This window comes from Pseudophryne corroboree, chromosome 9 (assembly GCF_028390025.1).
Source record: "Pseudophryne corroboree isolate aPseCor3 chromosome 9, aPseCor3.hap2, whole genome shotgun sequence".
Taxonomy (NCBI): domain Eukaryota; kingdom Metazoa; phylum Chordata; class Amphibia; order Anura; family Myobatrachidae; genus Pseudophryne; species Pseudophryne corroboree.
This window is the reverse complement of record NC_086452.1, coordinates 180,983,319-181,007,270: the sequence shown is the minus strand read 5'-3', so window position 1 is coordinate 181,007,270 and position 23,952 is coordinate 180,983,319. Positions and strand designations below refer to the sequence as shown.

The following is a 23,952-nucleotide window of genomic DNA, read 5'->3' as shown; positions in this document are numbered from 1 at the left end:
AGATTGCGGTCTATAAATGTCCTGGAACTCCGGGCAATTTACAATGCGCTACGACAAGCAGTACACATGCTTCGGTCTCAGACTGTCCAGGTGCAGTCAGACAACGCGACGGCGGCCGCGTACATCAACAAACAAGGAGGAACAAGAAGCCGCATGGCAATGCGGGAAGTAGCTTGAATCCTAAATTGGGCCGAGCATCACCAAGTGATATTGTCGGCAGTGTTCATTCCGGGAGTGGACAACTGGGAGGCGGATTATCTCAGCCGTCGGGATTTTCATCCAGGAGAATGGGCATTAAATCCAGAAGTGTTTCACATGTTGGTCCAGAGGTGGGGTTACCATCAAGTGGACCTGATGGCATCTCGCCACAATCACCAAACGCCCCAGTATGTGTCCAGAACGCGAGATCCAAAGGCAGTGGCGGTGGATGCTCTCACAATCGCGTGGCCTTACAGCCTCGTATCTGTTTCCACCGTTTCCGCTGCTCCCTCTGTTGCTAAAACGGATCAAAAGAGAGTCCGCCACAGTCATACTAGTTGGCGCCTCATTGGCCTTGGAGAGCTTGGTTCTCGGATCTACGCGGACTACTCGCAGACGATCCTTGGCCGCTCCCACTACGTCCGGACCTGTTACAACAGGGTCCGTTTCTTTACCCCGATTTAGCGCGGCTGCGTTTGACGGGGTGGCTGTTGAGACTGCCATCTTAAGAGAGGGCATTCCAGAATTGGTTATACCAACCATGTTACGAGCTAGGAAGCCAGTTACGGCAGCTCATTATTACAGAATTTGGCGTGCCTATATAGGTTGGTGTGAAGCTCGGAAGTTTCCGACATCATCTTTCAAGTTATCCCGTCTTTTGTTATTTCTACAGACGGGATTAGATGGAGGACTGCGTTTATCTACACTAAAGGTGCAGGTATCTGCTTTGTCAATTTACTTTCAAAGACGATTGGCTCTATTGCCGTCGGTACACACTTTTCTGCAAGGTGTCCTCAGAGTACAGCCTCCATTCATTCCACCTACAGCGCCATGAGACTTGAATCTGGTTTTAGATTTCTTAGTCTTCATATTTTGAACCCTTAGAGCAAGTGGATATTAAGTTTCTCACTTGGAAAACAATTTTTCTCCTAGCCTTAGCTTCGGCAAGGCGTGTTTCAGATTTGGGTGCCTTGTCATGCAAGCCACCGTATTTTGGTGTTTCATGATGACAGAGCGGAACTTTGGACGAATCCCGCTTTCTTACCAAAGGTAGTGTCATCTTTTCACATCAATCAACCAATAGTAGTTCCTGTGTTAACAGGAGATTTTGGAACTTTAGATGTAGTACGCGCACTACGCGTTTATGTATCCCGAAAGTCTACAGTTCGTAAGACGGATACGTTGTTTGTTCTCTATGATGCTGCCAAGATGGGTTGGCCAGCTTCTAAGCAGACCTTATCCAGATGGATTAAACTGACCATGCGTCAGGCTTACCTTCATGCTAGGTTACAGCCGCCTACATCAGTAACAGCTCATTCCACACGTTCTGTGGGAACTTCATGGGCAGCTGGTCGTGGGGCTTCTACGACGCAGCTTTGCCGTGCGGCTACATGGTCATCAGTGCACACGTTTGTGCGCTTTTACAAGTTTGATACGTTTGCGGCATCAGCATCTAGCTTTGGCCGCCTAGTGTTACAGGTGCCAAACAGCTCTCCCGCCCACGGGGGAAGCTTTGGTATGACCCAAGAGTACTCCAGTGACCCCTAGTGGATGAAAAAGAAAATAGGATTTTGGTACTTACCAGGTAAATCCTTTTCTTTGAATCCATAGGGGGCACTGGACGCCCACCCAGAGTAGTTTTACCTGGTTTGTGGTAAGTTCAGGGGATCTTATGGTAACACACTCTCACCGACTGGTTCAAATTATCAAGTTCTATCGGGTATGGTGTCAACTGTTGTCAGTAACGTTATGTGTCAACTTTATTGTTGTCCGTTATGTTATATGTAATTCTCCATTGTCAACCTCTCTCTAGCTCCTGGTCGGCTCAGTAAAAAAACACTGAGGTACTCTGGGATACGGAGGGGTGGAGTGTTCTAAATTTAAATATTCAGTGCCCTGTTCCTGCGGAAGCCGTCCATATCCCAAGAGTACTCCAGTGCCCCCTATGGATTTAAAGAAAAGGATTTACCTGGTAAGTACCAAAATCCTATTTTCCCTTCAACCTCCCCAGCAGCTCCCTGGCAATCCCGGAAACACAAGTGACTCACAATGTGCGTTAAACAATCTATTTAGTGTGAAAGCAAAAAAGATGGCTTTTAGGAAATACAAACAGACTCAATAATAATAATGACAAAGAGGTGTATCTTGACAGACGGAAGGATGCTAAGAAAGTGATCAGACGTGCAAAGGCAGAAGCTGAGGAGACAATGGCCCAGTCAGTAGATAAAGGGGGCAAAACTTTTTTAAGTATATAAATGAAAGGAGAAAATCAAATGGAGGAATAATAAGACTTAAGACAGAGAGTGAGAATTTGGTGGAGGGAGACAAGGCAATAGCAGATGACCTAAATAATTATTTTTGCTCAGTATTTACTACAGAAGGAGAAGGGAAGGGGCCACAGTTAAGTTGCAAGGACATTCATAAAAATAAGGTAGATGAAAGTACATTTACAGAGGAGAAGGTCCTAACTGAACTTTCAAAACTAAAAGTGGATAAATCAATGGGGCCAGATGGGATACACCCAAGGATACTAAAAGAGCTAAAAGATGTGCTGGTGGCACCATTAACAGAATTATTTAACCAGTCACTAAATACAGGTGCCATTCCAGAGGACTGGAAAAGAGCAAATGTAGTTCCATTGTACAAAAGTGGAAGCAAGGAAGAAGCAACTAACTATAGACCAGTAAGCCTTACATCAGTAGTAAGGAAAGTAATGGAAAAACTACTAAAAGAAAGAGTTGTGGAATATCTTAGATCAAACAACTTACAGGATCCAAAACAGCATGGATTTACTGGTGGGAGATCATGCCAAACAAATCTTATTGACTTTTTTGACTCTGTGATGAAAATAATAGATCAAGGGGGAGCTGTAGATGTAGCATATCTAGACTTTAGTAAGGCATTTGACACTGTCCCACATCGCAGACTGCTAAATAAACTTGAAAGTGTGGGGGTGGATTATAGAATAGTTAAATGGATAAGAACCTGGTTGCAGGATAGGAAACAGACAGTTGTAGTAAATGGAGTGCAATCTATGGAGGGAAATGTTACCAGTGGAGTACCCCAGGGATCTGTACTCGGACCAGTTCTCTTTAATATCTTTGTTGGTGACATTGCAAATGGTATTGAAGGGAAAGTATGCCTTTTTGCAGATGATACCAAGATATGCAACGGGGTAGACACACCAGGAGGGGTAAAACAAATGATTGATGACCTAGCTAGGCTTGAAAAATGGTCAAGAACATGGCAACTACAGTTTAATGCTAAAAAATGCAAAATCATGCACTTGGGTCTCAAAAACCCAAAGGCTAAATATAGTATCAAGGGTACTATAATGGAAACTACTGAGGAGGAAAGGGGTTTAGGAGTCACTATTTCAAGTGACTTAAAGGCAGGAAAGCAATGCAACAAAGCAATGAGAAAGGCAAGTCAGATGCTTGGTTGCATAGGGAGAGGAATCAGTAGCAGGAAAAGAGAAGTAATAATGCCACTGTATAGGTCATTGGTGCGGCCTCATCTGGAATACTGTGTCCAGTTCTGGAGACCATATCTCCAGAAGGATATAAATACATTAGAGAGTGTACAAAGAAGGGCAACTAAAATGGTGCATGGCCTACATCACAAAACTTACCCGTAAAGGCTAAAAGATCTTAACATGTATAGTATGGAGGAGAGAAGGGAAAGGGGAGACATGATAGAAACCTTCAAATATACCAAAGGTTTTAACAAAGTTCAGGAGGGAAACATTCTTCAAAGGAAGAGAAGTATTAGAACTCGAGGACATACACTGAAACTGGAGGGAGGCAGGTTCAGGGGAAATTTGAGGAAAAATTATTTCACATAAAGGGTAGTGGATAAGTGGAATAGCCTCCCATCAGAGGTGGTAGAGGCTAAGACTGTGGAGCAGTTTAAACATGCCTTGGGATAGGCATGTGAATATCCTTACAAGGAATTAAGGTTCAAAGAGGGTTGCGATTACCTAAAGGATAAAAAAAATGGGCAGACTAGATGGGCCAAGTGGTTCTTATCTGCCGTCAAATTCTATGTTTCTATGTTTATTGTGTGCCCCACAAAAAAAATAAAAAAAAATAAAGTTCAGCGAAATGCCACTCAAAATCGTACGAGGCATCATATGTGCATAAAACATGTTACAATGTACATACGATTGACAGATAATATGGGGACGGGCATCGAATCGTAATCGTACCTAAAACATGCACAGTATGCACAAGATGCATCAAATGATCTGTCAAAATTGTATATTCGTACACGATATCGACCTAGTGTATGGCCAGCATTACAATTCTCTTATGCATGTCTACAAAATGAGTAAGACCAGTTGTACTCGAGTCTGTGCTAGCTTTGACATAGCGTGGTGCACAAGAAGTGCCATGGGGTCAACATTTTAATGAACGAATACTTGAGCAATAGTTGAATGGCTGGTAGGGACAGTACTATGTAATTTCTGCAGGCGGTACATTATTAATTTTCACCTTTGTTTTTCCTTCATTAATTAGTCCTTTTTAGATGGCCATATTTAGCCAAATAACAGTTGCTAGTTTATGAAGAATCACCGTTTCAGGATAAAGAAATGTAAATGTATATGGGTACTGACCAGGCATTATGGAAGGCAGTATAATTTTTGGCACGTAAGTTGTTATTTGAATCCACCAATCAGGACAGTGCAGAAAACATCAGTTGCATAAGCTTGGCAATGAAATCACTATTTATATTTTGATGGGGTGCCATCTATTGCCCTTTTTATGTGTCGCATCTACAATCTGAGCAGCCAGGGACATGATGTCAGTTACGCGGAGTACATGGTGTGTGTCTGTTTTCTGCTGGTGTTACATATTCCAGTAGCTTCATAGAATTTCACATATTTTGAATTTTGTTGGATATTTAAGTCCGAAACAGAGGCAAAAGAAATCTCTAAACTATTTGTGTCTGTTCTGTGTCATGGGAGTTAGTTGGGTCTTGAATGTTTTATTAATTGGTAGTCTGCCTACTTATAGATGTGTCCTCTTACATCCTTCCAGTCGAGCCATGCCCAGAGCGTCTTTTTTGCGTTTGTTGCTGTGAAAATACGTCATAGATGCAATTCAATAGGACGCATAATGCTGATTAAAATATGCAGCATGCCTATATTCTATGAGTAATAACGGCTCGATCTGCTTCCGAGATGCCGCGTTTCCCAGGAAAACACTTTAGCATAGAATTTTGTATGCAAATACAGTCGCAGTCACACACAGTATAGGCATGCTGCATATAATTTTAATCAGCAGAAGGTGATTATGCGTCCTGTTGCATTACATTGCCACGAAGATGCATTTTCGCCAAAAGAAAATACTCAGTGCTCCCGAGTCACTCGTGCGTTGTGTAATGTATCTTGTAGCGCATGGAGCAAAGTTGTAAGAGGACACATCTGTATGACTGGTATTATGCAATAATCAATGCTTTTTTTTTTTTATTTGGTTCATGAATATGGGCTTCTTATTGACACGTGCCTTCTTTTGTTTTTTTGGTGTAATGCAATACTTCATCATAGCTTCCAGGTTTCCTTAATGCTTATACTGTATGTTCTGTTTTAACTACACATACAGTTCTAGACACAGCAGGATAGTTTATCAAATATAAAGCATATGCAAAATACAAATAATATATTCTAAATATCCTCTTTGTATTATTCTAATAATTTTTATAGTCAAAACTCTGGAGAAGGAATTCTGATCCTACCCTGCCTACCTTTTCCACACATTTCCGCAATTGCACTTTTTTCCTCAGACTAAAATAGCTACATGCTGCTAAATAGGCTGGGATCATTGTCCGACTAGTTCCTATTTTGTAGTTTAAAACTCTGCAGAGCTTGTAAATATATATATATATATATATATATATATATATATATATATATACATATATATATATATATATATATATATATATATATATACATATATATACATACATATACATATATATATATATATATATATATACATATACATACACACACTTTATGAATTAGAAAATGCTGCACTGAACAAGCTCTACTCAGACACAAAGGGTGGTATTAAAATGATATGTCACAGCCTATCTCCCTTCTAAAGTGATCCCCGTTATCGCACGTATCGCGCCCATAGTAATCAGGTTTAGCTGCGTAAAGGGTTGGGTGCCTCGCTACCATGGAGGTAGCGACCTGAACTGATTATACCACGCCTGTCAGCAGAAACAGAACGGGTGTGGAAGAGGGTGAAAAGAGTTAAATACCGACCGACCTATGTTTTAAATGTGACCTTGAAAGTGCATGTATTACTATTACCAATGTATTGGGAGAATGTTTCCGCAGATGTGATATGTGTAGTTTTGTTGACACTACATGAAGTTATAATAACAGTGTGTCATGTCTGTGCACTGTTTAGTATATACACCCCTCTGTGTAACTTTAGGAACTTAGTTGTCATATAGAGTCCCTTCACCTATTTATAAGCAGCGTGTGTGTATATAGGCTTATGTAGGGCTTTGAATGGACCGTGTCTGTAGCTGCAGTGTTGATAAAAATAGGCATCACCAAACCCTGCATCTTAACATGTATATGCATATGAATTAGAAGTATGTTTATGTATACATTTAATTTAAAATGTGTTCTACAGGGCTAAAATGTTTGCAACAAATTTTGAGTATTTGAAAAGTTTTCACTCTATATTAAAGCAGAACCTAAACTTGATAATGCAGCCCTGCTTAATCCCCTCCATTTATTTTTTTATTTATTTATTTTTCTTGTTTTTATCAGTCTTTTTTTTTTTTTTTTTTAATGGTAATGTAGAGTGATACACATTTTTTTGTTGTACACAAGCCACTCTTATAGGCCCTGCACACTAGCCGATTATGCTGAAAGATATGAATGACCTCTCTTTAATGAACGAGATAACGTTCATAGCTTTCAGTGTGTAGATATGAACAATGCGCAGCCCCGCGCTCGTTCATCGTTGGTGCTGGCTCGTTTAAACATGCAGGCCAATATGGACAATCTCGTCCATATTAGCATGCTGTGCTATGGAGCCGGGTGACATATCGGGCACTGCGCCCGGCAATCGCGCAGTGTAGGAGCCATTAATCTGCCTCATTGCACAGACGCTTTCATGTAATATTAAATAACAAAAGACATTTCTGCAGTTAGCTGATAGCCAGATGACTAGTCCAGGGCCCCTGAAGGGGTAATCTGTCTTTTAGTAAATGCAGTATCTAAACGACGCACTGGTTGACATTTAGACATTATCCTGTATCACATGAGCAGCAACTGTTTCCATCCATAGAGTGCTGTGTGAAGAAAGTTTTCCATCCATAGCATGCCCTAATGTGAGGAAACCATTTGTATACACATTCAACATTTATACTTCTATTTTCTAGGCCAGTCGATGCACCCTTCTGTCAATGGGATACAGCACACTGTAAAGGTCCAAAAGAATAGAAACAATTACGCTTCTGTCGAGTGTGGGGCAAAGATACTGTCTGCTAATCCTGAGGCCAAGGTGAGCGCAATGTGTCATGCTCAAAGGCACTTGCATCTTAAACAAAATGAAAATTAACCTGTAGGAATTGTTTTGCTGGGAGTTATGCGACATGTACCAAGCCAACAAAGAAAATGCATCAGGCAGAGCATTACTCCTGAATTCAAGCTGGTTATCAACGCTTACTCAGTACTGCATCCTCCAAATGCAAATCATTTCAAGGGGAGAGGGCGGTTATTTACTCTTGGGGCTAAACCAGACTAAATTCTATATAATAGCACATATAATGTAAGAAAAGCCTCTTTTGTTTGTATGGAAGCAGCAGTTAACATTTAAGCAGCACTTCTCTTCAACTTTTTAAAGCACTACCAAGGCAGTGTCAAATAGTATAATTAAAACAGCCAATGTATTCCAGACAGTAACAAATAATATTTTTGACAAGAAAACCAGAAAAGCCACAAGCTCAAGCATTAACTGTAGGGACGATCATCCTGATGTGCTTTGTCACAACTTCCCATACTAGTACAACCTCCTTGTGTGCAGTACCTTCTAAGGGGTAAATGTATGAAGTAGTGATAAGGGTGGGAGAAGTAAGCCAGTGGAGAAGTTGCCCATGGCAACCAATCAGCAATGAAGTAACATTTAGAATTTGCATGCTATAAAATTATACAGAGCAGCTGATTGGTTACCATGGGCAACTTCTCCGCTGGCTCACTTCCCTGCTCTCATCACTGCTTCATACATTTTACTTCTAACTCCTAAATGTGCTCTTATGTTCTCCTGAATAGGCATGGGGTGTAAGAGTAGACATAATTCATAATTTCCTGTCAGCTGTTCGGGTGTGGTATGCAAAGTCAACCACACTTGGGTCAACAGTATCTAGGTCAACCACTATTGGTCGACAGGGTCCCTAGGTCGACATGTACTATGTCAACATGACAGAAGATCGACTTGAGTTTTTTTTCACTTTCTTATTTTGGTGCCGTTTTTCCGTACACTGACCGGGTTCCCCAATTAGTGCACCGTGTCCCCTCGCATGGCGAGCGACTTCGCTCGGCACAGGTTACCATTCCCAATTGTAGCCCACATAGATCATAAAGTATGAAAAAGTTTAATAAAATAAAAGGAAAAGGGAAAAAAAAGGGAAAAACTCATGTCGCCCTTTTGTCATGTCGACCTAGAAACCATGTCAATCTAATTACTGTCGGCCTATAGTGGTCAACCTAGAGACCGGATACCCTGCTGTCCTATGACAAGCAATGTGAAAGGCTTCATATGAATTTTAAGAGGTTTCGCACAGTCCAATAGCCCAATTTGCACTCTACATATTTGTGATCAGGTGAAGGGGAACCACATATTTATCCTTGTTCAGATTGAAATCGCGCCACAATAGTTGTTTACTGTTATTGTAGAACTATCTACTTTTATCTGAAATTTATATGTGTAAACCTTGGCTGTTGAGAAAGGTTGAACGTCTGTGCATTGGCTATATATTGGCAGGGGCAGACACTAACTCCTATCTCCTGGCTTATTGGTATCACTACTTGTATGGTTCATGTTGTGGTCTGCATAAACAAGAGCAGGTACACAACGGAACATGTGGTCTGATTAATAAATGACCGTGGACGTGTTCATTTAATAGACATGCTGAATATTTTAGTCAAAAAATAACATCAGATATGTGGTATGTTTTGAAATCTGTTACTTTTTATTTATTTTTTATTCCCTTTTCATTTTTTTAGAGCACATCTGCCATACTTATAGAAAACATGGACCTGTACATGTTAAATCCTTGTAGCACAAAGATCTGGTGAGTGATTTACTATGAATAACCAATTTGAACAATATGATGGTGTTGAATTTTTTTTAAATATTTTTTACATGACTTTAGTCTTGTGATACAAGCATTTTGAATATAAATAATTAGCAATAAACCTGTGTATATAGAAATCTGGAAATTTGAATGTTCGATTCCAACATGGCCTTGGAGTATGAGTTTACCTTCATTTTGTTTGTCTTATGGTGGCAGATGTATTAGCCTGGAGAAGTGATAAAGCAGTGATAAGTAGTGCGAGGTGATAACGCACCAGCCAATCGGCTCCATTATGTAAATTGACAGGAGCTGACTGGCTGTTGCGTTATCACCTCGCACTACTTATCATGGCTTTATCACTTCTCCAGTCTTAATACATCTGCCCCATGGTCCTTTCCAGTGTAATGTGTGTATATCAGTGTTTCTCAACCCCAGTCGTTAGAAAATCCGAGACGTGCATGTTGTCCATGTCTCCTCAGAGTGAAAAAATTACATCCACCTGTGGATCATTTTAAAATGTCATCCAGCAATGAACACACCTGTGGTCCAGCACAATTATGTGGAAAACATGCACTTTTAATGTTCCCTGGGGACTGGAGTTGAGAAACAGTGGTGTACAGTGCATGATACACTGCAAATGGTCTGTACTGCATTTTCTTGGAGAAGTCCACTAAATTCTATTCGGTATTGTATCAGCTATAATGACATGACATGTTCCCCTTTTGTATTCTCGTTTTTCTTTTCAGGTTTGTTATTGAACTCTGTGAACCCATCCAAGTGAAGCAGCTTGACATTGCAAACTACGAGCTCTTCTCGTCCACTCCGAGGGACTTTCTGGTTTCTATTAGTGACAGGTGTGAATTATTTTCTACATTCATTTGTGCTATGTACGCTATATTTGAGCAGCTTGACTTGTTTGCTGAGAATAGTTTATGCTGAATGATTTTTAGAAACAAGAAGTAACAGGTCTGCAGCTGTTTCTACGATTAGTAATGCTAGTTTCACATACAGTAGGAAGCTTAATAAAACTGTTCTATTTCCTTTTTGGACTTTTTAATATTTGCCCCCATATCTCGGTTTGGTAGGTAAAAATTAAGTGTAACGGGGAGTTTAATTGGCAGCGATCTCTCCCAGCACATTTGCACAACTTCCGTCGCACTTTAGGGATGGCGGGGTCTCGCACAAAAGTGTTCCGTAACCCCAAGGGTATTAAACCCTAAGGGCGGTATCCAATTGGGCGTGAGGTTTTGCCTGCAGAGAAATCTTACGGACCTCACGTCTAATTTAGGATTACCCCATGTATGTGCACTCCTGATACCCGTGATAGGACATGCACAAGGTTTTCTGCTTTGAAACCCCTGCCGTGCAAGGAGATGAAAGGATTTTTACCCATGTTCCATCCAGTCCGGTGGTCTCTGTGGCTTCCGGTCGTCTCCCCTCCATCTTTCTAATGCAGAAGTGGCTGTTGGGAGATGTAGTTCTCTCTGCTGCCTCCGGACAGACAGGCAAACACCTGACAGGACTTGCACACCCCACTGCTGCAGAAGACAAGCCCGTCTGGATCTGGAGGAAGAGTTTTTAAACAATGAGCCCATATTTGCGCAATGAGCGCACCTTGGCCTGAATTATCTGCATTTACATTTTGTTACCTCGGAGAAATACAAATGTTCCCTGTTTTTGTATCACAGGTACCCCACAAACAAGTGGGTAAAACTGGGTACTTTCCATGCAAGAGATGAAAGAACAGTCCAAAGTTTTCCTCTTGATGAGCAGATGTATGCAAAGTATGTCAAGGTGAGACTGGTTCCTTTTGTCTTTTTAATTCCGCCAAGTAATTTTGTCCTTGTAATTTTAGAATCCCCATATCTGTTTTGCATAGGGGGCAATATAATGGTTGAAGTGTTACCCTGATTTGGAGGATGTCTGAAAACATTAAACGGGTGTGGTTCAAAAGGTCGACTGTAAAAAGTTTACAGTGTCTAGGTTGACCACAAAATGTTCGACGCGTACAGGGTCGACATGTGAAAAGAATTGACACTTTTCGAAAAGTCGCCACGAAACTTGGCAACACATGAAAAGGTCGACACAATTTTTTCATAGTTTTTTTTTTGGGGTGTCAAATTGTAGGTTTCAGCACATGAATCCCCGTCCCCTCGCATGACAAGGGCTTAGGGCAAGGTGCTTTGCTCCGCCACCACTTTGCTTGGCACAGGTTAACGCTCCCAGTCATAGTTCACATGGATGGTAAAGTATGAAAATGGAAAAAATGCGAAATATTCCAAAACAATCGTGTCAGCCATTATGTTGACCATTTGAACCTGTCAAACTTTCACCATGTCGACTATATGCACATCGCGCTATTGACTGTTGACCTTTTGACTGTCTACCTATCCGGATACCACATTAAACATTGTTAAATTGCTAAATCAAAATGAACCATTGAATTTAGAAAGTTACCTTAATGCACATTTGTATATTACAGAGCAGTTTGATATTTAACTACAGTATTGATATTTTATAGCGTTAATTTTTGTCAGTTTAGCAGAGCAAAACAAAGGTGGTATCTACTAAGTTGAAAATGAATGTTATAAGCTTTATGTAGAATTTAATTTAATGGTAATGCCTCTCCTGTAGTGATCTCACAATGTGTGTAATTCTGTATATAATACTGTATATCGTGTAGCCCACATTATAACAAACTCTTATCAAAAGATTTTTGACCATGCTGCTGCTATGTATTTTTTGTTTATTCTTTAGTATATTGTGATCCTATATAACAAATTGTGCAGGATATAGGTGATAGATAGTGTATATTTTAGAACTGATGTTTAATACAGTACTTCTATTTGCTGTGACTTAAATTTATATCCAGTGTGAATTAGAGTTAATAGTTCAAGTACAAGTGCCTTTGTAAAAGCAATAGGTAACCAAAGGTGATCTCTGTAATGTAAACTGTAGAGAACTAAAGTGCTTCATAATTTTAGTGTTATACGCTAAATCCCCTGGGGGCTTAATGGTGGCTGTTTTACTATCTCTCCTTGGAGTTGCTTAATCTCCTTCTCTACCTACCTACCTACCTACCTACTGGCTTGTTTTAGAGAAGTAGACTTAATGACTTAATTCCTGCAGCATCTATCTATCTATCTATCTATCTATCTATCTATCTATCTATCTATCTATCTATCTATCTATCTATCTATCTATCATTTGGTATGTAGAACAGAATCTGTGTCCTTAAATGCCAAATGTGATACAGGTTGAGTATCCCTTATCCAAAATGCTTGGGACCGGAGGTATTTTGGATATGGGATTTTTCCGTATTTTGGAATAATTGCATACCATAATGAGATATCATGGTGATGGGACCTAAATCTAAGCACAGAATGCATTTATGTTACATATACACCTTATACACACAGCCTGAAGGTCATTTTAGCCAATATTTTTTATAACTTTGTACATTAAACAAAGTGTGTCTACATTCACACAATTCATTTATGTTTCACATACACCTTATACACACAGCCTGAAGGTCATTTAATACAATATTATTAATAACTTTGTGTATTAAACAAAGTTTGTGTACATTGAGCCATCAAAAAACAAAGGTTTCACTATCTCACTCACTCAAAAAAGTCCGTATTTCGGAATATTCCGTATTTCGGAATATTTGGATATGGGATACTCAACCTGTATATGTTTTGTCTGTACTTTTTGTGTTTATCATGAAAAGATTGCAGAGGTGTTGCGGTTAATAAAGTCTGAGGGTTTGCTGGATGGCATACATTTCAGTACTATCAGCAAAGGCATCAATTTACCAAGCCTTGGATGGAGATCAAGTACCAGCCAATCAGCTCCCAACTGTCATTTTTCAAACACAGCCTGTAATGTGGCAGTTAGGAGCTGATTGGCTACTACTTTATACCCATCCACTTTTATCTCCATCCAAGGCTTAGTATCTCTCTCACTCTTTTCTCTCTGGTAAAGCAACTGTTACATAGTCCTTTTCTTTCTTAAACTGGTGACTTGCTAATACAGGTTGAGTCTCCCATATACAAAAATCCCATATCCAAAATTGAAACATTTTTGAACGCGACTGAGATAGTGATAGCTTTGCTTTCAGTTGGTTCAATGGGCAGATGTATTAATCTGGAGAAGGCATAAAGAAGTGATAAACCAGTGATATCTATGTGCAAAGTGATGGACACCAGCCAATCAGATCCTAACTGTTAATTTACATATTGGAGCTGATTGGCTGGTGCCTTTATCACCTTACACATATCACTGGTTTATCACTTCCTTATGCCTTCTCCAGGTTAATACATCTGCCCCAGTGTACGCAAAATTTGTTACATGTACAACATTTTTAAACTATTGTGTAACATTACCTTCAGGCTATGTATATGAAACATAAATACAATTCGTGTTTAGACTTGGGTCCCATCCATGATATCTTATTGGGGTATACAGATATTCCACAATACGGAAAAATCTGAAATCCAAAATACTTCTGGTACCAAGCGTTTCTGAAATGGGAGACTCAGCTTGTACTCTGTTGCTGATGTATCGAACTGATAAAGTTGTAGTATTTTGTATTGTGGTGATTTTCACATACGTATTAAAGCTTCTACAGTTGGTGTAATGTACTAAATGCATATAAATGAATATTATAAGCTTTTCATGTTATTTGGAACCTTCCCAAAAGTTGCTGCCTGAAACTATACTCCCAGTGTCCGCTAATAGCCACTTCAACTATTGGCACTTTAATTAAAGATGAACAAAAATGTCAGTGTCTAAAGTAACAGTGATCAAGCTGTTCATGACTTGGCCACAAAATAGGAATACTGCAGTCTTTTATTTTAATAGCTATTTCAATACAAATACCTATATATGCGTAATGCTACAATATTTAATGACAAATATAGGTCACTAAGTTATAGGACGACTTGTACTTGGTAGATTCTCCTCCAGTGCAGATAACAGCACAAAGCTTTTCTAAAAAAATTTTTTTTTATAAATTTGAAAAGCACTTTGAAGGGTCTTGGATCATTCCTTGATGCAGAACTTTTCAAAATCACTTCCTGTAGTCTACATAACGGCCAGCCTTGTGTTATCAGACCTTTTGGTTCAAGTCTGGAACCTCCAATACAATATGGATTTATGTTTTTTTTGTTTTTTTTTTAAATTGAGGTATGCCTGTGTCATTCTTTTATTGGAAGGTCGCCTACTATGGGTATAATCAATTCCTGTCAGGAACTGCCGTCTTGTTGGAAAGACGTCCGTTTCCGACTGTTTTAGGTCGGAAGGCGTTCTGACCTATTCAATGCCGGCTCTTTTTTTCCGACAAGTCGGGAATTCCCGACTTGTAGGAAAACACGTAGATTGTTGGATACCACATATCTTGTCTGAAGCCCGGCCAAACGCCCCGTTTCTGACAAGGTCAATCCGACTTTAAAGAAAAGTCAGGTTGCCATTGTTGGAACGTCCAAAACCTGTTGAGTTTGGCCGAAGCATTGAATACTGACCGGTCAGATCCTTTCCGTCAGAAAGGATCCGACAGGAATTAAATGTAGCTATATATGTCCAAGCAATAGCTATCTGGCACTGGCAACCAGATTTTATGTCCAATTATATTTTAGAATATTTGGAGTTCATTATGCCATTGAATCATGCAAGGGACACAGGGCCAGTGACAACTGCAACACTACATCCACAACCTGCTGCCATGTGTTAGAGTGATTATATAGTTACACCTAATGTAGTGATGGGGAAAGTGGCCTGAGAGTTTGATGTTTTGTGGCCTTGTTTTAACCATAGCACTTGGCTCCAGTAGCACTGGAAAAACCCCAGTCACTTCTCAGTATGTTTTTGAAAGCCCCTAGATGTACATTGTGCTCATACTGTGACCCTTGGAATTTTATTTGTGTTTGCCACCTATTTATTTCTCTATCGTCCTAGTGGATGCTGGGGTTCCTGAAAGGACCATGGGGAATAGCGGCTCCGCAGGAGACAGGGCACAAAAAGTAAAGCTTTTCCAGATCAGGTGGTGTGCACTGGCTCCTCCCCCTATGACCCTCCTCCAGACTCCAGTTAGATTTTTGTGCCCGGCCGAGAAGGGTGCAATTCTAGGTGGCTCTCATAAAGAGCTGCTTAGAGAAAGTTTAGCTTAGGTTTTTTATTTTACAGTGATTCCTGCTGGCAACAGGATCACTGCAACGAGGGACAGAGGGGAGAAGAAGTGAACTCACCTGCGTGCAGGATGGATTGGCTTCTTGGCTACTGGACATCAGCTCCAGAGGGACGATCACAGGTACAGCCTGGATGGTCACCGGAGCCGCGCCGCCGGCCCCCTTGCAGATGCTGAAGTAAGAAGAGGTCCAGAATCGGCGGCTGAAGACTCCTGCAGTCTTCTAAAGGTAGCGCACAGCACTGCAGCTGTGCGCCATTTTCCTCTCAGCACACTTCACACGCAGTCACTGAGGGTGCAGGGCGCTGGGGGGGGGCGCCCTGGGAGGCAAATGTAAACCTATATAAAGGCTAAAAATACCTCACATATAGCCCCCAGAGGCTATATGGAGATATTTAACCCCTGCCTGTATTCACAAAATAGCGGGAGACGAGCCCGCCGAAAAAGGGGCGGGGCCTATCTCCTCAGCACACGGCGCCATTTCCTCTCACAGCTCCGCTGGTCAGGACGGCTCCCAGGTCTCTCCCCTGCACTGCACTACAGAAACAGGGTAAAACAGAGAGGGGGGGCAAATTTAATGGCAATATCTTGATATATATAAAGCAGCTATAAGGGAGCACTTATTATAAGGCTATCCCTGTCATATATAGCGCTTTTTGGTGTGTGCTGGCAGACTCTCCCTCTGTCTCCCCAAAGGGCTAGTGGGTCCTGTCTTCGTTTAGAGCATTCCCTGTGTGTCTGCTGTGTGTCGGTACGTGTGTGTCGACATGTATGAGGACGATATTGGTGTGGAGGCGGAGCAATTGCCAAATATGGGGATGTCACCTCCTAGGGGGTCGACACCAGAATGGATGCCTTTATTTATGGAATTACGGGATAGCGTCAACTTTGCCTCAGTCGGTCGACACAGACCCAGACACAGGCACTGATTCCAGTGGTGACGGTGACGAATCAACCGTATTTTCCAGTAGGGCCACACGTTATATGATTTTGGCAATGAAGGAGGCGTTACATTTAGCTGATACTACAGGTACCACTAAACAGGGTATTATGTGGGGTGTGAAAAAACTACCTATAGTTTTTCCTGAATCAGAAGAATTAAATGACGTGTGTGATGAAGCGTGGGTTGCCCCTGATAAAAAGCTGATAATTTCAAAGAAATTATTGGCATTATACCCTTTCCCGCCAGAGGTTAGGGAGCGCTGGGAAACACCTCCTAGGGTGGACAAGGCGCTAACACGCTTATCAAAACAAGTGGCGTTACCTTCTCCTGAGACGGCCGCACTTAAAGATCCATCAGATAGGAGGATGGAAAATATCCAAAAAAGTATATACACACATGCAGGTGTTATACTACGACCAGCTATAGCGACTGCCTGGATGGGCAGTGCTGGGGTAGTTTGGTCAGAGTCCCTGATTGAAAATATTGATACCCTGGACAGGGACAATATTTTACTGTCGTTAGAACAAATAAAGGATGCATTTCTTTATATGCGTGATGCACAGAGGGATATCTGCACACTGGCATCACGGGTAAGTGCTATGTCCATTTCGGCCAGAAGAGCTTTATGGACGCGGCAGTGGACAGGCGATGCGGATTCAAAACGGCATATGGAAGTTTTGCCGTATAAAGGGGAGGAGTTATTTGGAGTCGGTCTATCAGATTTGGTGGCCACGGCTACAGCCGGGAAATCCACCTTTCTACCTCAAGTCACTCCCCAACAAAAAAAAAAAAGGCACCGACTTTTCAACCGCAGCCCTTTCGTTCCTTTAAAAATAAGAGAGCAAAGGGCTATTCATATCTGCCACGAGGCAGAGGTCGAGGGAAGAAACAGCAACAGGCAGCTCCTTCCCAGGAACAGAAGCCCTCCCCGGCTTCTACAAAAGCCTCAGCATGACGCTGGGGCTTCTCAAGCGGACTCGGGGACGGTGGGAGGTCGTCTCAAAAATTACAGTGCGCAGTGGGCTCACTCGCAGGTAGATCCCTGGATCCTGCAGATAATATCTCAGGGGTACAGGTTGGAATTAGAGACAGATCCACCTCGCCGTTTCCTGAAGTCTGCTTTACCAACGTCCCCTTCCGAAAGGGAGACGGTTTTGGAAGCCATTCACAAGCTGTACTCTCAGCAGGTGATAGTCAAGGTACCTCTTCTACAACAAGGGAAGGGGTATTATTCCACTCTATTTGTGGTACCGAAGCCGGATGGCTCGGTAAGGCCTATTCTAAATCTGAAGTCCTTGAACCTGTACATAAAGAAGTTCAAGTTCAAGATGGAGTCACTCAGAGCAGTGATAGCGAACCTGGAAGAAGGGGACTTTACGGTATCCTTGGACATCAAGGATGCGTATCTTCACGTTCCAATTTACCCCTCACACCAGGGGTACCTCAGGTTCGTTGTACAAAACTGTCACTATCAGTTTCAGACGCTGCCGTTTGGTTTGTCCACGGCACCTCGGGTCTTTACAAAGGTAATGGCCGAGATGATGATTCTTCTTCGAAGAAAAGGCGTATTAATTATCCCATACTTGGACGATCTCCTAATAAGGGCAAGGTCCAGAGAACAGCTAGAGATGGGATTAGCAATATCTCAAGAGGTGCTAAAGCAGCACGGATGGATTCTGAATATTCCAAAATCCCAATTAATGCCGACAACTCGTCTGCTGTTCCTAGGGATGATTCTGGACACGGTTCAGAAAAAGGTTTTTCTTCCCGAGGAAAAAGCCAAGGAGTTATCCGACCTGGTCAGGAATCTCCTAAAACCAGGAAAGGTGTCTGTACATCAATGCACGCATCTTCAGATGCACCTGCGGATAACCCTGTCTCCAAGGACAAGGGTATCTCTTCTGTGGTGGTTGCAGAGGGCTCATCTATTGGAGGGCCGCAGATTCGGCATACAGGATTGGATCCTGGTGACCACGGACGCCAGCCTGAGAGGCTGGGGAGCAGTCACACAAGGAAGAAACTTCCAGGGAGTGTGGTCGAGCCTGGAAAAGTCTCTTCACATAAACATTCTGGAACTAAGAGCAATCTACAATGCTCTAAGCCAGGCGGAACCTCTGCTTCAAGGAAGACCGGTGTTGATCCAGTCGGACAACATCACGGCAGTCGCCCATGTAAACAGACAGGGCGGCACAAGAAGCAGGAGTGCAATGGCAGAAGCTGCCAGGATCCTTCGCTGGGCGGAGAATCACGTGATAGCACTGTCAGCAGTGTTCATCCCGGGAGTGGACAACTGGGAAGCAGACTTCCTCAGCAGACACGATCTTCACCCGGGAGAGTGGGGACTTCATCCAGAAGTTTTCCACATGCTAATAAACCGTTGGGAAAGACCAATGGTGGACATGATGGCGTCTCGCCTCAACAAAAAACTGGACAGGTATTGCGCCAGGTCAAGAGATCCGCAGGCAATAGCTGTGGACGCGCTGGTAACACCTTGGGTGTACCAGTCGGTGTATGTGTTTCCTCCTCTGCCTCTCATACCAAAGGTATTGAGAATCATACGGCAAAGCGGAGTAAGAACGATACTAGTGGCTCCGGATTGGCCAAGAAGGTCTTGGTACCCGGAACTTCAAGAGATGGTCACGGACGATCCGTGGCCTCTACCTCTAAGACAGGACCTGCTTCAGCAGGGACCGTGTCTATTCCAAGACTTACCGCGGCTGCGTTTGACGGCATGGCGGTTGAACGCCAGATCCTAAAAGGAAAAGGCATTCCAGAAGAAGTCATTCCTACCTTGATTAAGGCAAGAAAGGAAGTCACCGCGAAGCATTATCACCGCATTTGGCGGAAATATGTTGCGTGGTGCGAGGATCGGAGTGCTCCGACGGAGGAATTTCAACTGGGTCGTTTCCTACATTTCCTGCAATCAGGATTGTCTATGGGTCTCAAATTGGGATCTATTAAGGTTCAAATTTCGGCCCTGTCAATATTCTTCCAAAAAGAATTGGCCTCAGTTCCTGAGGTCCAGACTTTTGTCAAAGGAGTACTGCATATACAGCCTCCTGTGGTGCCTCCGGTGGCACCGTGGGATCTAAATGTAGTTTTAGATTTCCTCAAATCCCATTGGTTTGAACCACTAAAAAATGTGGATTTGAAATATCTCACATGGAAAGTGACTATGTTACTGGCCCTGGCGTCCGCCAGGAGAGTATCTGAACTGGCGGCTTTATCTTATAAAAGCCCTTATTTAATTTTCCATTCGGATAGGGCAGAGCTGCGGACGCGTCCGCATTTTCTCCCTAAGGTGGTATCAGCGTTTCACCTGAACCAGCCTATTGTAGTGCCTGCGGCTACAAGCGACTTGGAGGACTCCAAGTTGTTGGACGTTGTCAGAGCTTTAAAAATATACATTTCAAGGACGGCTGGAGTCAGAAAATCTGACTCGCTGTTTATACTGTATGCACCCAACAAGTTGGGTGCGCCTGCTTCTAAGCAGTCGATTGCTCGTTGGATTTGTAACACAATTCAACTTGCACATTCTGTGGCAGGCCTGCCACAGCCTAAATCTGTTAAGGCCCATTCCACAAGGAAGGTGGGCTCATCTTGGGCGGCTGCCCGAGGGGTCTCGGCATTACAACTCTGCCGAGCAGCTACGTGGTCAGGGGAGAACACGTTTGTAAAATTCTACAAATTTGATACCCTGGCAAAGGAGGACCTGGAGTTCTCTCATTCGGTGCTGCAGAGTCATCCGCACTCTCCCGCCCGTTTGGGAGCTTTGGTATAATCCCCATGGTCCTTTCAGGAACCCCAGCATCCACTAGGACGATAGAGAAAATAAGAATTTACTTACCGATAATTCTATTTCTCGGAGTCCGTAGTGGATGCTGGGCGCCCATCCCAAGTGCGGATTATCTGCAATACTTGTACATAGTTATTGTTAACTAATTCGGGTTATTGTTTAGGGAGCCATCTTTCAGAGGCTCCTCTGTTATCATACTGTTAACTGGGTTTAGATCACAAGTTGTACGGTGTGATTGGTGTGGCTGGTATGAGTCTTACCCGGGATTCAAAATCCTCCCTTATTGTGTACGCTCGTCCGGGCACAGTACCTAACTGGAGTCTGGAGGAGGGTCATAGGGGGAGGAGCCAGTGCACACCACCTGATCTGGAAAAGCTTTACTTTTTGTGCCCTGTCTCCTGCGGAGCCGCTATTCCCCATGGTCCTTTCAGGAACCCCAGCATCCACTACGGACTCCGAGAAATAGAATTATCGGTAAGTAAATTCTATTTTTTCTTTCTTTTGTTCCTCATTCCTTAGTATGCGTGTTTACACAATATGTCTCATCTTCCAGGTTACGTCACTATTATGTTACTGGTTTCTTTACTAGTTGTCTGCCTTCTACCCCGTCCCCCTCCCCCGTTGTTTTCTGGCACTTGTATGACTAGTCAGAAGTCAAGGTTGCCACACATGGCAATATTGGTGAGCGGACGGACCCAAGCCCCCTACAGTGGATGTGTTTCCATTTTAGTATAATAGCACAAAATGTTACTATTTTGTAATGTGAATGGTTACTATGGTCAACTTAGTATGTGGCAAGACTGCAACATACTATGCAGAACAGTCCAGAACAAAACCATAATACTAGAGCATAAATATATTCTAACACACTTCCCTTCTTATGGGCCCTACACACTAGAAGATAACACTGAACTATATGAACGTTCTTGTTCATTAATGAACGAGAACTCTCATATCGTTCAGTGTGGAAGCACCAACGATGAATGATGTGCGGCCCTGCGCTCGTTCATCGTTGGTACCGCATCGCTTATGCATGCAGGCCAATCTGGACAATCTCGTCCATATTAGCATGCACTGCTATGGAGCTGGGTGATGGGGGGAGTGAAGAAACTGCACTCCCCGTGCTGCCGTATCCGCCGTCTGGCAGCTTGGTGGCGGATCGCAGAGTCTGTAGGGGGCATAAGTCCTTTTTGTTAAAACAATCATTTGAAGTTACAAAATACAGTAAATTTCAGTTAATTTCAATTAATCTTGAGAACCTTATGATATTTTTCTTTTGTTTAAATTAGTGGTTGGGAACAGTAAGGGCAAAGTGTGGGAAAGAGAGCCACAATGTTGTCATTATGTGAAGCATGAGCCAAGGCCTCTTTCTGCTTTTCACTAAACATAGCGACATCATATGCTCTACAAACCATAGCCTTCACACCTACCTTATCCATGTGCAGGGCACAGAACATTGGGGCAGATGTATTAAGCCTGAAGAAGGCATAAAGAAGTGATAAAGTGGTGGCAAGTACAAGGTGATAACGCACCAGCCAATCAGCTCCAATATGTAAATTAACAGGAGCTGATTGGCTGGTGCGTTATCTCCTTGCACTTATCACCGCTTTATCACTTCTTTATCCATTCTACAGGCTTAATGTATCTGCCCATTGTTTCTTTGTAAGAGTATTTTAACCAAAACAGTGGTAACCATGGACTTGCTCACATGCAGTACGAGAACATTTTCCCCAGCAGTGCTTTAAACTGGCCAAAAGTGGAAAAAAACCAAACTGTTTTGTTTTGGACTTTCTTTCCTCTTTGTGAGAAAATTAAGCTGTATATTTTCCTTACACCGCAAGGACTAGGTGTGCATGTATAGTTTAGTAGTGTGAGTATGCGCGTAATAAAAGATTAAGGGGGACATGTACTAAGCAGTGATAAAAGTGGAGGTGAGCCATTGGAGAAGTTGCCCATGGCAACCTATCAGAATTGATGTAACATTTATAATTTGCATACTTTAATCGCTGCTTAGTACATATCCCGACTAATGGGCCCTACACACTTACCGATCCGCTGGCGGATACGGCCGACGGTGACCCGGCGGCGGGGGGGAGGTGTCCGAGGGAGTGAGGTTTCTTCACTCCCCCCCATCACCCGGCTCCGTACCACTGCATGCTAGTGTGTAGAGCCTTTAAATCATTCAAGGGTATATGCAATTCCGGGCGAATTGCGGCACTTTTTCGCCCGTTTTTTAATTCAACACAATTCGACCGCCGAATTCCGTCCGGCGGGTGCCGGAATTCGACATATTCAATAAAAAACGGATTAGACAGTCCCGCTGTCGAAAAGCGGACCAATTGACGGATTTTGATTAGATTTTAAAAAATGTAAAAAAAACGGTAAAAAACACGAAAAAAAATAGCGTGCGGTCCCCCCTCCTAAGCATAACCAGCCTCGGGCTCTTTGAGCCGGTCCTGGTTGCCAAAATACGGGGGGAAAAATTACAGGGGATCCCCCGTATTTTAACAACCAGCAGCGGGCTCTGCGCCTGGTCCTGGTGCAAAAAATACGGGGGACAAAAAGCGTAGGGGTCCCCCGTATTTTTTGTACCAGCACCGGGCTCCACTAGCTGGACAGATAATGCCACAGCCGGGGGTCACTTTTATACTGCTCCCTGCGGCCGTGGCATTAAATATCCAACTAGTCACCCCTGGCCGGGGTACCCTGGAGCAGTGGGGACCCCTTCAATCAAGGGGTCGCCCCCCCAGCCACCAAGGGCCAGGGGTGAAGCCCGAGGCTGTGTCCCCCCATCCAAGGGCTGCGGATGGGGGGCTGATAGCCATGTGTAAAAATGAAAGAATATTGGTTTCTCTGACGTCCTAGTGGATGCTGGGTACTCCGTAAGGACCATGGGGTATAGACGGGCTCCGCAGGAGACTGGGCACTCTTAAAAGAAAGATTAGGTACTATATCTGGTGTGCACTGGCTCCTCCCTCTATGCCCCTCCTCCAGACCTCAGTTAGTATCTGTGCCCGGCCAGAGCTGGATGCACCCTAGGGGCTCTCCTGAGCTTCCTAGAAAAGAAAGTATTTGTTAGGTTTTTTATTTTCAGTGAGATCTGCTGGCAACAGACTCACTGCTACGTGGGACTGAGGGGAGAGAAGCGAACCTACCTGCTTGCAGCTAGCTTGGGCTTCTAAGGCTACTGGACACCATTAGCTCCAGAGGGATCGAACACAGGCCCAGTCCTCGGTCGTCCGGTCCCGGAGCCGCGCCGCCGTCCCCCTTGCAGAGCCAGAAGAACGAAGAGAAGTTGAAAATCGGCGGCTGAAGACTCCGGTCTTCATTAAGGTAGCGCACAGCACTGCAGCTGTGCGCCATTGCTCCCTTAGCACACCACACACTCCGGTCACTGATGGGTGCAGGGCGCTGGGGGGGGGCGCCCTGGGCAGCAATTAGATTACCTTACTTGGCGAAAAGCACATAATACAGTCTGATAAACTGTATAAGTGCATTAACCCC

At 43.1% G+C, this 23,952-nt stretch overlaps 1 protein-coding gene across 4 annotated transcripts in view; it reads left to right on the top strand.

The window, feature by feature from the left end:
* Nucleotides 1-23,952, top strand: part of SUCO (SUN domain containing ossification factor) — a 259,500-nt gene that overhangs the window by 107,226 nt on the left and 128,322 nt on the right. For all 4 annotated transcript variants that reach the window (XM_063939978.1, XM_063939979.1, XM_063939977.1 and 1 more), the window contains 4 exons: nt 7,609-7,730; nt 9,452-9,519; nt 10,269-10,376; nt 11,211-11,316. In XM_063939978.1, the coding sequence (XP_063796048.1) occupies nt 7,609-7,730; nt 9,452-9,519; nt 10,269-10,376; nt 11,211-11,316 (404 nt within the window). The remainder of the gene's footprint in view (nt 1-7,608; nt 7,731-9,451; nt 9,520-10,268; nt 10,377-11,210; nt 11,317-23,952) is intronic.